Genomic DNA, 13,418 nt, shown 5'->3' on the forward strand with positions numbered 1-13,418 from the left:
GGCTGCAGTAGCGCCACCCCGGCGCGCGGACGAGCTGGAGCCCGCCATGGCTCTGCGCTGCACGGCAGAGCCAGCTCTGCACACCGCGGCGAGTTCCGCGTATTGAAGGGGCGAGCGAAGGCCACGGCAAGCTAGACGACCGAAGGCCACGACGAGCACCCGAACGGCTAGCTATGCACGTGGGTAGCATGTGTTGTGCATGCACGCACACAAGCAGCCACCTGCATGGCCGGAGCAGCATGCCGGCCGCGCCCCACCGTAGCTCGTTGCGCCCTTGCCCCAGCCCGCCTCGCACTGCAGCTCACCACGCCTCCTGTGTGTTGCATTTGACCGCGCACCACTTGCGCTGCAGCTCGCCACCCCCGTGCCCGACGGAGCCGTCCCACGCGCTGCCGCCCCTGCGCGCCGCGCCCCGCTCATGTTGTAGCTCTTCGCGCCCGCCGGAGCCGTCCCGCGCGCTGCCGCTCCGCGCTCGTCGCCGCGCCCCGCGCTCACCGGAGCCATCCTCGCCTCGCCTTGCGCGCCTCTGCCCGTGCCCCGCTTGTGTGCGCCGCATCCCGCAAGCTCGCCTCTGCCCGTACCACGCTCGTTGGCGGCGAACCGGTCGACGGCTTGGCCGTGCGGCGAGCAGGAGATGGTCAAGCGGGCCGGCGGGCGCGTCGGAGCAGTGCGCCTGCACCTTGGCGTTTGCACAGAGGAGAGATGTGGGGTGGGGTGGGCCATCGAATAAAATAAGCAGAGGAACGTGGGTGGGTGAGTGACAGGTGGGGCAGGCCTGAACACAGGCGGACGAGGCGAGTGCAGAAAACGTCAGCTTTGCGTCCGCCGTCAACCCAAATATGGTTCAAATTTAAAATAGAAATGGATCCGCACAGACACAAAATAGACACGAAATGAAAATGACTTTGCGCTTGGGCCGATGTTTTTATCCACACGGCGGCAGATGAAATGGGTACTCCCGTTGGAGTTGCTCTAATTACGCAAAAACTCATACGAGAAAATCTCTTGCCGTGATGCCCGATCCAATACATCATTCGCGGCTACGGCGTTGCGCTCTCGGCTCTCTGTCGTGAACCGCGTGGGGGAATGGATCGAGGCCGCCCGTTAAAAAAAGGCGAGGAGGCAGAGAAGCGACGCATGCGCACACATGGGGATGGCATTTTTGCCACCCTCGTGTTGCGGTTTGGTTCCAGATCCAGTGACACTGCTCGCCACGAGACAAGAGCTCCCTGCACCTGCCTCCCGGCCCAGCTCACCGGCGAAGAATATCTTAAGCATACAATCACAACTCACAAGCTGCGTCCGTCCAGTTGCAGTCGCCACCCACCACCACTAGAGCCATCACCACATCAAAGAGGCAGAGGACAAAAAAGAATCCGCACTTGCTTGGCTTTCCAGCTAGTAATTCAGGTTGCCGTCCGGTTACTGCCTCGGCTCCCAGGTGATACAGATCGGCCTCTCACGGCGTCGGCGGATCGGCTAGCAGCAATGGCGCGCGCGTTCGGCGTCGGCGCTGCGGTGCTCGTCGTCGTGTCGGCCTTCTTCGCGCCGGCACTAGTGACGGCGCAGACCGGCAGCTGCGACGACCCGCTGCCGACCGAGCTCGTCGGCAACTACTCCGGGCTGGCCTGCAGCCCCGTCTGGAACAACTTCGTGCTCCGGGTAAGTGCCACTGCCGCCGCGACTGTAGATCCGGGTGATCTTGAGGGGGACCGGGAGCGTTCTTGATTAATTGCCTCTCACCGAACCGATTCTGCTGTCTCCTCCAGTACGCGCAGGGCGGGGACAACGTGCTGCGGGTGGTGCTCTCGGCGATGTACAGCTCCGGGTGGGTGGGGATGGCCTTCTCCAAGGACGGCCTCATGGTGGGCTCGAGCGCCATGGTCGGGTGGGTCGGCAAGAAGGGGCAAGCCCACGTCAAGCAGTTTGCGCTCAACGGCAAGGCGCCCTCCATGGTCGTCGCCGACAGGGGCTTCCTCGTCTCCAACGGCCACGCCCACACCGTCCTCGTCAAGCAGGCCAAGATCTACCTCGCCTTCCAGCTCAACTTCGACTCGCAGCTCAAGAAGCAGCAGGTGCTCTTCGCCTTCGGCTCTGCCATCCCTGTCAACGACCGCCTAGCCGAGCACCAGGGCAAGACGTCCATCACCTTTGATTTCACCACAGGTGAGTTGGGTTCCTTCGCGCCTGCTAACCATCTAATGCAAACTTAACTTACCGAATGGAAATATAAATAGATTTCACATTGTCACCTCGTGCATGATTAATGCACATCTCATTACATGTATGTTTGAAATTGAAACTGTTGCTTCAGTAAATTTAATCGGCTACTGACAAATTGTAACTAAATAAATTGTAAAAAGTTGCCTGTGACAGTTCAGTGTGATCGATCTGTGGTAATCGAATCAGATACCATATGTTTGACAAACCAAATGAGGAGGGCATTTTAACCATTAGTGCAGTGACGACTCAGTCACCAAGTCATTATTTTCTTGAAAACAATTTGGCACTTGTTTGCATTGCAGGCAGCTCTTCAGGCTCCTCCTTCCCGAGTGGCCTAAAAAGGACTCATGGGGCACTCAACCTGTTCGCTTGGGGTGTCCTCCTGCCTATCGGTGCCATTATCGCTCGGTACTGCAGGGGTTGGGACCCTCTGTGGTTCTACCTTCATGGCGGCATTCAGTTCGTCGGCTTCATCCTCGGTCTGGCCGGCGTTGTGGCTGGAGTATCACTCTACGGCAAGATCCAAGCAGATGTTCCAGCACATAGAGGCCTTGGCATATTTGTGCTTGTGCTTGGTATCCTCCAGGTATGTGATATCTGCTTCCCTATATGGATCTGAGAACTAATGCCATGGAAAATGTGAGCAGTAAAATCTTGTCAAGTGAAGGCATTATATATGGATCTGAATGTATGTGTAACTTTGCAGATTCTTGCATTCTTCCTACGGCCCAACAAAGACTCGAAGTACCGGAAATACTGGAACTGGTATCACCATTGGGTAGGCAGGCTTGTGCTCTTCTTTGCAGCAGTCAACATTGTCTTGGGAATCAAAGTTGGAGGCGCTGGTAACCCCTGGAAGATCGGCTATGGGTTCAGCCTGGCCATCCTTCTGATCACCATTATCACCCTGGAAGTCCTGGTGTGGACAAGGAGGAAAAACAACAGCGGTGCTACGACGACATACTAACTATGCTTGACTAGGGTTCTTGTTCTGTGAGCTGCTGAAGGCCCTATTATTTTCATTCGTTTTCTTCTTCTTCTTATGCTGTTGTTGTAAGCATGTAATCTATTCTGCAGAATCTTTTAGCAGGGATCTGCGAGACTAGTCTATCGGTGATGTGTTTTGGATTTGAAATGTGTAGAGTGTTTGAATGTACTACTCCAATGTTGTTTCTTCCAATGCGTGACGAAGAGTGAATAGTGATATTTTTCTTGTTCAGCTAATTTAGGGGCATGTTTCGCGTTAGGGGTGGGCATTAAAACCGACAAACTGAAAACCGAACCGACATTGAAACCGGAAAAAAAAATGAAATTTCGTTTCTTTTAGATCTACTAAACAGTTTTAATTCGGCCAGTTCGGTTTTTCTCACGCGATTTTATCTCCGCCCATTTTCTTTTACGGTTAACGGGAAACCGAGTATGGCTGAGATGCAGCTAGCGAGGTGAGATTCGAAAATCCAACATCCAGGTTTCTCTCCACCTGCAGTACCAACCATAACATATCGCACACCCTGTCTATTTCTTGTTGTTGTGCGTCAAATGTAATGTTACAGCATTTTTTAGAATCTAGTTTTCTTTTCTTCAGGTTTTTTGGCTGGTTTTTCCTTTTTCCCCTTTTTAAAAATTGTAACCATTTTTTGAAAACATGTGAAGTTTTTTCAAATTTGCAAACTTCTCTCAAAACACGTGAACTTTTTTCAAATTCGTGAACCTTTTTTCGAATGCATGAACTTCTTTCAAGTGCATGACCATATTTCAGATCCACAAACTTTTCCTTGTTTTCTAAATCAGCAAATTCAGTGAACTCCTTCTCAAATTCGTGAATGATTTCTTCCTAATCGATGAACATTTTTTAAAATGATGATTTTTGATTAAATTATTGAACTTTATTCATAATTAGGAATTTTTTGAAATCCATGAAAAAAATTAAAATCGTGAATATTTTCAAATTTTGAACTTTTCCAAATTCTTGAAAATATTTAAATTCACAAACTTTTTTGAAAATTCATGATCCCATTTCCAAATTCACATGCTTTGTTCAAATTCACATTTTCTTTTCGTAATTGATGAACATTTTTTCAAATCCTCAATAAAATTGATAAACTTTTTCCAAATTCATGAAATTTTCATATTAATAGGGAAAACCGAAACCTTTTTTTTAAAACAGCAGGTTTATTTCACATGTGCTATTGAAAAAAAAAACCTAGCGAAGCAGCACCGCCTCGAACGATCCAAAAAGCAGCGGTGGAGCGTGCTATGGGCCACGACCCTCTAGCGGCGTGCACGAGCGCCAGTCCGTTTATCGGGTGCTAAAGGCGGGAGCTCCTAGTCAGCGCTGCAGGCGCCCGTTAACGAGCTAGCGCCTGCAGCGTCGCTGGCATGGGCCGGCCCAACGCGCACTTGCACCCAATCGCTTTTGAAGTAAAACTCTGGATCGTTTTGTTGCGAGTGCACCACACTAACCATCAGAAACATACAAACTTTGTTGTCTTCTACAAGAAAACAATTCTAGTTAACCTTTTCATGCAGTAAAACATTAATATATACTCAATATAAATTATCTCAAAAAAGAAACGTAAATTCGAAAAAAAGTTCATCAAATTTTAAGCAAAGTTCAAAAAAATGAAAAAGGTTCATCGATTTTTAAAAAAAAGTTCACCAAATTCGAAGAGAAGTTCATCGGATTCGAAAAAAAGTTCATCGAATTCAGAAAAAGTTCATTGGATTCGAAAATGTTCATCGGTTTTGAAAAAAGTTCTTTGAATTCGAAAAAAGTTCATCGCATTTAGAAAAAGTTCATCAAATTAAAAAAAGTTCATGTAATCTGAAAAAAGTTCATCAAATTTGAAAAAAGTTCATCAAATTCTAAAAAAAGTTCATCGAATTCAGAAAAAGTTCACCAAATTTGAAAAAAGTTCATGTAATCTGAAAAAAGTTCATCGAATTTGAAAAAAGTTCATGTAATCTGAGAAAAGTTCATCGAATTCAGGAAAAGTTCATCGAATTTGAATAAAGTTCATGTAATCTGAAAAAGTACAACGATTTAAAAAAACATGACATTCTTTAAAAAAATCACGCATTAAAAAAAGAAATAAAAAAGAGAAAAACGAATAAAACCGTCAAGAATTCGCGAACTAGAAGAAACAAAATAAAATGAAAGAGCGACTTAACTTAGCACACAACAAGTGCGATGTCGTAGTGGTTGGAGCGCAGCAATCGTAACCAGTCCGGCGTGGCTTCAATTTCCAGTTATCTAACTTTGTAACATTTCCGCTAAACTAGAGTGGGCCGGTTTGCAAATTGCATTGTAACAGGCGCCTGCAGAGCTAGAGGGTCGCACACACGCGCACCTTATCTCTATGAGTATATTTGATAGACTGAGCCAGCATATCATCTTGATGATTTACGAAGTCACCATAGACACCTCGTTGTTGACGAAAACGTCTCCTCAAAGCACATCGTCGGAAATCCTGAAATAAATCCAGAATAATGCAAGCACCAGGACTTGAATCCTGATGGGCTACCACTTTGATTGATTTATGCTATTTCACTAACCGGTGAACACCACCCATCTGCCTGGGCCGGCCCATTTTACATTTTTCTTTTCTTAGTACAAACCACAGTAACCAAGTAGAATGTAATGTGTAGTTTACATTTTTCATGGACATTTTTGTAATTGTGAACATTTTCTTCATATGTGAAGTTCTTTTATAATTTGTGAACTTTTTCCTAAATCTGTGAAATAATTTTAGATGCATGACGGTTTTTCAAATCCACAGGCTCATGTCAACTTATACAAACTTCTTTTACCAAAACCCATGAACCTTTTCCAAATTTGTGAATTTTTTTCAAAACTGATGAACTTTTTTCAAATTTATGAACTTTTTTTCAAAACTAGTGAACCTTTTCCATTCGTGAATTTTTTTCAAATTCATGAACCTTTCTGAATGAACTTTTTAAGAAACGCAAACTTTTTACAAATTTGTGAAGTTTTTTCAAATCGTGTTTTTTCAAAATCATCGTGAACTTTTCCAAATTAGTGATATTTTTGCAAAATCACAAATTTCTTTTTTAAATCCATGGTTTTTTTGAATTATTGAAATTGTTTGTATTGTTTGCCAAAAGTCAAAGATTGATCGATCAACTGGTTAACCGTGACCGAGAGAACGAAGGTGACCCCACGAAGAGCCACAACGTAGCGATGGCACTAGGTCAGCCTAGAATGCTGCCGCATGGGCGCTGGTTCTACTAGCCCGCACTTAAGGCGTCGACTAGGAGGTTTCCACGCACGACAGGGAACTTCCACTCATATGGCTGAGTCTACATCTACATCTACATTACTATTAAACAATTAAACAAAAATCTTTTTACGTGCAACAAGCAAATTGGTCCACAACACCACTCAAACCGATCAGCACCACACGATTAGGCCCACAGATCTAATCTACACTTCTTCTTCTACATCTACATCTACACTACTATTAAACAATCAAACAAGAATTTTTTTACGTGCACCAAGCAAATTAGCCCACAACACCGCGCAAACCGATCAGCACCACACAATTAGTCCCACAGATCTAAATCTAACAGTTACCATTGATTTAATGCCTTTGCGGTGTGGACTTAGCAAATTCTCATGACTGACCGTGCTTCACCTCCACGATCCATCCACCAACAGAGAAATACCAGCCCCCGTCCATCTCCTATAATCACGCGGTTATCATCGGAAACGGAGAAAACTAAAATCAACTCACATCGCCCTTAACCTTAACGCCGCCCACCAACACCGTATCATGCCTGCACGCCGACCTCGCGGCACTGCACCGTAAGGTCGCGCCATCACCATCGCCATCGCGGATTGTTGCCGCGCGAGCAGCGTTGAGTCCGTTTTTGTGTCATGGGCCGCCGCCGCCCGCCGCTCCTCCTCTGATGGACACAAGCAGGGAGTCCCCGCCCGCCGCGCCGCTCCTTCTCTGATGGACACAAGCAGGCCGCCGCCGCAGCCTTCTCTGATGGACACAAGCAGGCCGCCGCCGCAGGCCGCTCCTCCTCTAACTCTGTCGTCGCTCGCGTGGCCGCCAACCTGATCCGTGAGCTAGAGAATCCAGTAAGTTTCCTCTCTACGCCGTTCACATTCATGCCAGTACAGGTGCCGATGGAGCTTCACGCCATGGCCTAGCCCTAGACAACGCAAAGGTACTAATCGAACCAGATAGCCCGTATTTTTGGCCGCGGATCCGTCACGATCCTCGCGTTATGTCCATTGGCCACACCTCCGCACGACCGATCTGCACCCAGGAAGCTGCAGCCTGTATGTAATTAAATTAGTTAACTGATTACAGGGTTGTATAACAGTTCTGGTCACATAAATGTAGGTACTCAGGCGCCCTGTGTAGACGCAAGAAAAAACAAAGGTCGGGCCTGATTCAGTCTTCGTTTGTTGGATTCAATCCAGAGTTGCTTTTTTAAATCTACAAATAGGGTTATTTGGAATTGGAAACACATAACGTGATTACTCTATGGTTGTTTCTACTCTAACTTGTTTGCCTGCTTCAGTGACTACATGATTCGTTACTCGGTGGAGACCATCTTGCGGTTGAGTGCAGCTAGCATAGCGTTTTCATCCATGGGGCCTGCGGCCCGTGGGGAGCTCCTCGCAAGATGTGGCGACAACTCAAATAAATTGCGCTGGTTCATGTGGTCGCAGTGAAGAAATAATGCATATGTTTTGGATGAGGTTACTCTGCACTTGTTTGATGGAATGCCAAGCACAGGTGATGGCTTCTTTGTGGTTTTTGCTCTGAGCTTCATTTCTATAAATTGCAGAAAAAAGAGTTTTATTGTTGCGATGAGGAGTCCATTGACGACGACGAGTACTTCCTGCTGCAGGATTACGCTGCTGCACCACCACGGAGAAGCCGCCGGCCAAGAAGGGCGGAAAGTCTGTCGCACATGACGAAGACTATGAGCCCGCCCCACCGCCGCCGCACCTCTGTTGCTCCCGTGGTGCCCAACTATTCTTACAGCCGCTGCCTTCACGGCCTGCCTCTGCTGCTCCAGCTGGCACCCGGCCGCACCCGCCCTCGCCGGAGACGCGTGAGACACCTGCCGCCGCCACAGGCACATGAGCCTCGGCCGTCGGAGATGCGCCGGAGACATGCAGCCTCCACGGACGCATGAGTCGTCACCTAATCCCCGAGTCCCAAATGGTAATGATACTCTCTCCTTTCCGGATGGACCATGGATTAGAGGCATTTTTGCCCCCTCTTTGAATTGAGTACAAGCATGTATCTATATTTTTACGGTTGCCCTAAAACTCAGTCGACTGAGTTTTTATGAAGTCTTAGTCGAATCTCTTTACCGTTAGATTTCTGTATTGCTTTATGATGTGTGCAGCCCTATTGACTTGTAAACGAGCCCACGTAGGGGACGAACTGGGTGGGCTGCGTTTTTGTCCTGTTTTTTGTGTGTGTCAGGGCAGGCTTTGGACGGTGGGCTGGAAAAGACAATTTTTTACTTTGTTTGTTGGGCTTTATTCTGCCCAGGTCAGCTTCTATTTTCTTATTCTTTCCTATAAGCGAGAACGGATCTCCACTACTATTAAACAATCGAACAAGAATTTTCTTAGGTGCACTCCGTAATTAGACCCAAGACATCGCACCAACCGATCAGCACCACACGATTAGGCCATAAATTTTAATCTAACAGCCATCATTGATCTAATAAGTCTATTGTGTGGAGTTAGCAATTTTCAATGACTGACCATACTCCACCAACGGACGAATATTCCAGCTACTGGTCCGGCGTCCCCTACAATCATGCGATTCTGATCGCTACCAGTTCCCGAAATCAATCTCTTCTTCCCGAGTTCTCCACGCCTCCCCAGCTGCCTCCCGAGTTCGGATCACCTCCATCGTCGTCCGCCGACGCGCCTCGCCCGCAGCGCCGTCCACCACGTGTCTCCTTCCACCCCAATCGGAGGCAGCAGAGGTGGAGAGGCACGTCGCGCCGCCACATCTGGAGAGGGAGGGGCAGGGGAACGGACATCACGTTGGATGTGCTTCGCAGGTGAGTAGCAGCCAGTTTGATTCGTTGCATAAATTTCTCTCTAAAGCTTCTTAATCTGGGTTCTTTCTTCACTGCCGGCGAGGGTGTCGCCTAGGGGCGGCGGGGGCAGGGGGTCGCCGGTGGGCGACCTATGGGATATGGCAGCGGACGCGAGAAGGGGTGAGGGGCCCGGGAGCCACAACGGGAGCCACGAGAGCGAGTTGGACTTGGCCATGCTCGTCAGCGACTGCCTCAAGGGTAACGGCGGCGAGGACCCGGGCTCCCCGACCTCGGCCACTTCGCAGACAAGATCAAGGTATGTTCCCCCATCAGCTCTGTTCATTTGAATTGTATGTTTGCGACCATGGCTTGCCCCAAATTTTGTTCGTCCGGTTGGTTAGCTGGCTGGCTGCTACCGTATGAAACTGCCCACTTTAGCGCTTCCCAACCTCTGATAATTACAGGTTGTAGGAACATTTCTGGAATCACATGTATATCGATCACTTCCAAATGAATTTGTCGTTAGTACTACATTTTTTGTAGCAGTTGCTTCCAAGTGAATTGTCGTTAGTATTCCTAATGTTGCTAGCCTCTTTTGCTCTGAATTTACTCCTTAAAACCACCGCCCAAGATAACATCGACATCAATTTTGATATGTCTGACATGTTTGATCTTATTTGACTGCAGGAGTGTAGTGCAAAACAAAATTCTACTGACATTGCTGGCTTGCAGCTGTAACTGGTTGTCTCTCAAGTTTTGATTGCACAGTAGTACAATTTAGTTTCTATGAGGTGTCGATTGCACAATGGTCCAATTTAGTCTCATTTACCATGATTCATTCTAGAGACCATTTTTCAGGCTTTTAGCCTTATTGCCGAGGCATGAAATACATCAACGTGGGCACGATTTGTTCCCCTCCTGTAATCTAATCACGAGCTAGCTAATTTGTAATCTAATCAACCGTGTCATGTGCGTGCGCCCTTATCAATCCTGGTTCAGAGAATGCACTGGGCTATCTGTTTTGCTCATTAACTTTTACCCAAAGTAATAACTGGATAACTTAACTTAGTGTGTTGTTGTATGCTGAAGCTGACATTCTGCATATCTGCATGTTCCATTTTAAATGTACAAGAAAGCAGGAGATGAGAAAGAAAACAAGCTGCTCTCCATTGTTCACTCCCTCTTCTCGATCCACGAGACATGGCTCCAGGTTTTTGTAAGAGGCCAATGTACTGGCAGTTCCAGTCGCCATCTACTCATGAAGCTCCTTAGTTACTCGAGATACGACGCGGCGGTCTGTGTGCCCAAATGGTAGGGCTTCGAGAAGATACCTGGAGGTAACCCACCAGACCAAGGCTTAGCTACTTATGTTGTTCGATTTTCTCTAGAAATTGTGCTGTGTGGCTGAGTACATTGAATATTAGTGGACTTGGATCATCTTATGGTCTGCCTATACATGTAACTTGATCATGGTAAGCTAGATGTACCAGCACTGATCACTTCCTTGACACTCATCCTACACATCTCCTTGTGAAATAATTGTTGGTGATGTCCCTTGTTCATATTATGTTCCTTGTAGAAATTTTTGTTGCAAACTGAACAAGGATAGATGACAACAGGACAGGAACCAAAATATATTGATACCTAGCTTTGTTTTTGTTGAGTGACATGTTTGAATAGCAGCTTAATTGGAAAATTTTAACACAGTTGCATGTGCAGTGCTTTTTAACCGACCATATTCTACTGAACGTCTGACTCCCCCTTAAGATTTAGGTTGGAAATATACTGGAGTAATAGTGGAAGCCACTTTTTGCTTTGGTGATTTTGTGAAGTTCAGATTTTGGTTTATCACTATTCAGACTAATCTTTGTAACAATTTCTTGAGATCTGCCTACAGTACATGAATTTAGTATCAGTTTACATACTATATACACACATGACAAGTTTTTTGTGGGGGAAATTTAATCCAGCAAAAGCATTGTCATTGCTATTCCCTACAAGTTACTTGAAGAAGAAGAAAAATGCCCTTTAGACATTTTTAAGAAGCAAAACAAATATTTCTTTCTATAATTGCAGAAATCCATGGAATCCTTGTGGTAGTCATTTCTCCAGGTATGGCAAAAGTCATGGAGTCTTTACTATTTGTACATGTAAGTGCACACCCAAGTGCATCGATATCAGTAGGCTTTCTATAGTATAACTGATTTAACATTCTGCGAAATTCATTTCTTGGTCTTTGCATGACCACCTCTGCATCGTACACAAAAGTGCTCAGAAGAATACATCATGCAGTGACTCCTATAAGGAAGGAATGGAACGAGTATTGATGTTTCACTTTTATCTGTGTTTGTACTTTGCTTTGTCCTAGGAAATCTGGCTAAGGATCATCACTTTTACAGCACACATGACACATCATAATGAAACTATTCTCCTTTCTTCTATTGAAGTCCATGCATATCATGACATGCATTGGAGGACTCAAATTTCATTTTTGTTATTGTTTACATTACTTCCTAATTAAGTCTGCTAAACATTTGTAAAACAGAAGCTCTCTGCAAGCATTATATTTTCCGCCGAATGTGCTATTGTACAGAACATTTTACTTGACATGTGAGCAAAATATAATGTACATTATGCCGATTAACTTTCTTCTGAACTGTTGTATCACCACAAGGGAGATTGTGGTAGTGTAGTACCGAGGAATTAATCCTCAAATTCTTCGGACTTCTGGGAGTGGTGTACTGTATTCTATGGACTTCTGGGAATTAAGCCCCAAATTCTTTGGAGTTCCTCGCTAGAATATTCTATGGTTGCAACAGTATTTCTATTGGGATGCAGTTACAATTATCTCAAGGCTAATGGCATGCTAGATTTTTTGAGTTCTGGGAGTGTTGTACATATGCAGATTCTTATAAAGGTGCATGTAATCAACTTCTGGCTTCCTTTTATCTCTGCATCTATTGTCCATATTACTCATATAAAACTTTGATGGTCAGTTTATTTCCACACAAATGAAATTCCATAATTTAATAATCTGATCCTCTATTATAATGCTATCAACTGTTATTTTTCATCAAACCATATGTTATGCTTAAGCTGTCTGTTGCTTTTGTTGATTACCAGCTTATATAGATTAGTGCAATATATTCTTATAAGGTTAAGTGCCCTCCTTAGATCTACGGGCTTTAGTAATAGGTGCCACCACCAGTTTGAGTTCTCATATATACGATCTACGACAATTTCAAAAGATGAGTAATTAGTTCAGATCATACTACTTTCCATTACAGCTTTCTCTATGTATACTTGGAGAGCAGTGTGTGTTTTAACTACAATATGCATACCCCCATTGCACCATAGTTCCACTCCAGGAGATGCTGAGATAAACTGAAAATGGAGGAAAAATTGTCCGACTCTTACTGCTAGCAGGTGGTACCCGCTATGACTCCCACAGGTGGGATTACCTTCACTGCCGAGCCTTCAAACTCAGAAGATAACAAGCAGCCCAAAATCCAAGAAGGAAGCTAATTCAGTTCTTCCAAGATTGCTATTTTTCGGGAGGTTTTTGTTCCAACTTTGCATTGACGACACCATGTTCATTTGGACAATGTTTATATGTTCCTTTGAAGTTCACCCAAGAAAATAAAATTTCTGAAATCTTCATCGGATATTTAATTTGATTCCATTTTTACTATACAATAGACTAAATAGGCCACACCCATATATTCTCTATGTAGAAGTTGTTCATCCAATTGATTCCCATTGATTTGTAACTTTTTTTGTACAATTATGATTTCTTTGTGGTCTGCTTGAACCTCAGTGGCATTCTCAAAAGATAATTGATGAGTTTGTACTTTGTCCTTTTGTTTATAGAGAAGGGGCCATTTCCAGAGTATGAATTCAAAATTGTATACCCACATGAATTTTGATGTGGTTTGATTGAGACGTGCGTTGCACGTGCATGTTTACTAGTATATATAGACTAAAGTGCCTTGTGTCGGTATTAGGAGCAGTATGAAGCATTTAGCTTACAACCCCTGTAAATTATTATTATTATTATTACCTTTTTATTTTTTATTTTATTTTCCATTTTTGGGTTTATACCGGATTGTTAAACTAAGTTTTAGCCAAGTCCCAATCAACTCTTTGAC

The 13,418-nt window shown here is 45.1% G+C and overlaps 1 protein-coding gene and 1 long non-coding RNA gene across 2 annotated transcripts; both read left to right on the forward strand.

The window, feature by feature from the left end:
* Positions 1-1,144: 1,144 nt before the first annotated feature.
* LOC125544543 (cytochrome b561 and DOMON domain-containing protein At3g61750) lies at positions 1,145-3,447 on the forward strand. Its single transcript, XM_048708271.1, has 4 exons — positions 1,145-1,662; positions 1,770-2,166; positions 2,526-2,809; positions 2,930-3,447. Exons 1-4 carry the CDS (start codon positions 1,489-1,491, stop codon positions 3,188-3,190), a joined length of 1,116 nt encoding a protein of 371 aa, XP_048564228.1. The 5' UTR covers positions 1,145-1,488; the 3' UTR covers positions 3,191-3,447.
* A 5,549-nt stretch (positions 3,448-8,996) lies between these two features.
* Positions 8,997-13,137, forward strand: LOC125544544. The gene is made up of 2 exons (XR_007299549.1): positions 8,997-9,586; positions 9,958-13,137. It is a non-coding gene; the product is annotated as an uncharacterized LOC125544544 (long non-coding RNA).
* Positions 13,138-13,418: the final 281 nt, after the last annotated feature.

The sequence above is a fragment of the Triticum urartu genome, chromosome 3, assembly GCF_003073215.2.
Source record: "Triticum urartu cultivar G1812 chromosome 3, Tu2.1, whole genome shotgun sequence".
NCBI classification, from domain to species: domain Eukaryota; kingdom Viridiplantae; phylum Streptophyta; class Magnoliopsida; order Poales; family Poaceae; genus Triticum; species Triticum urartu.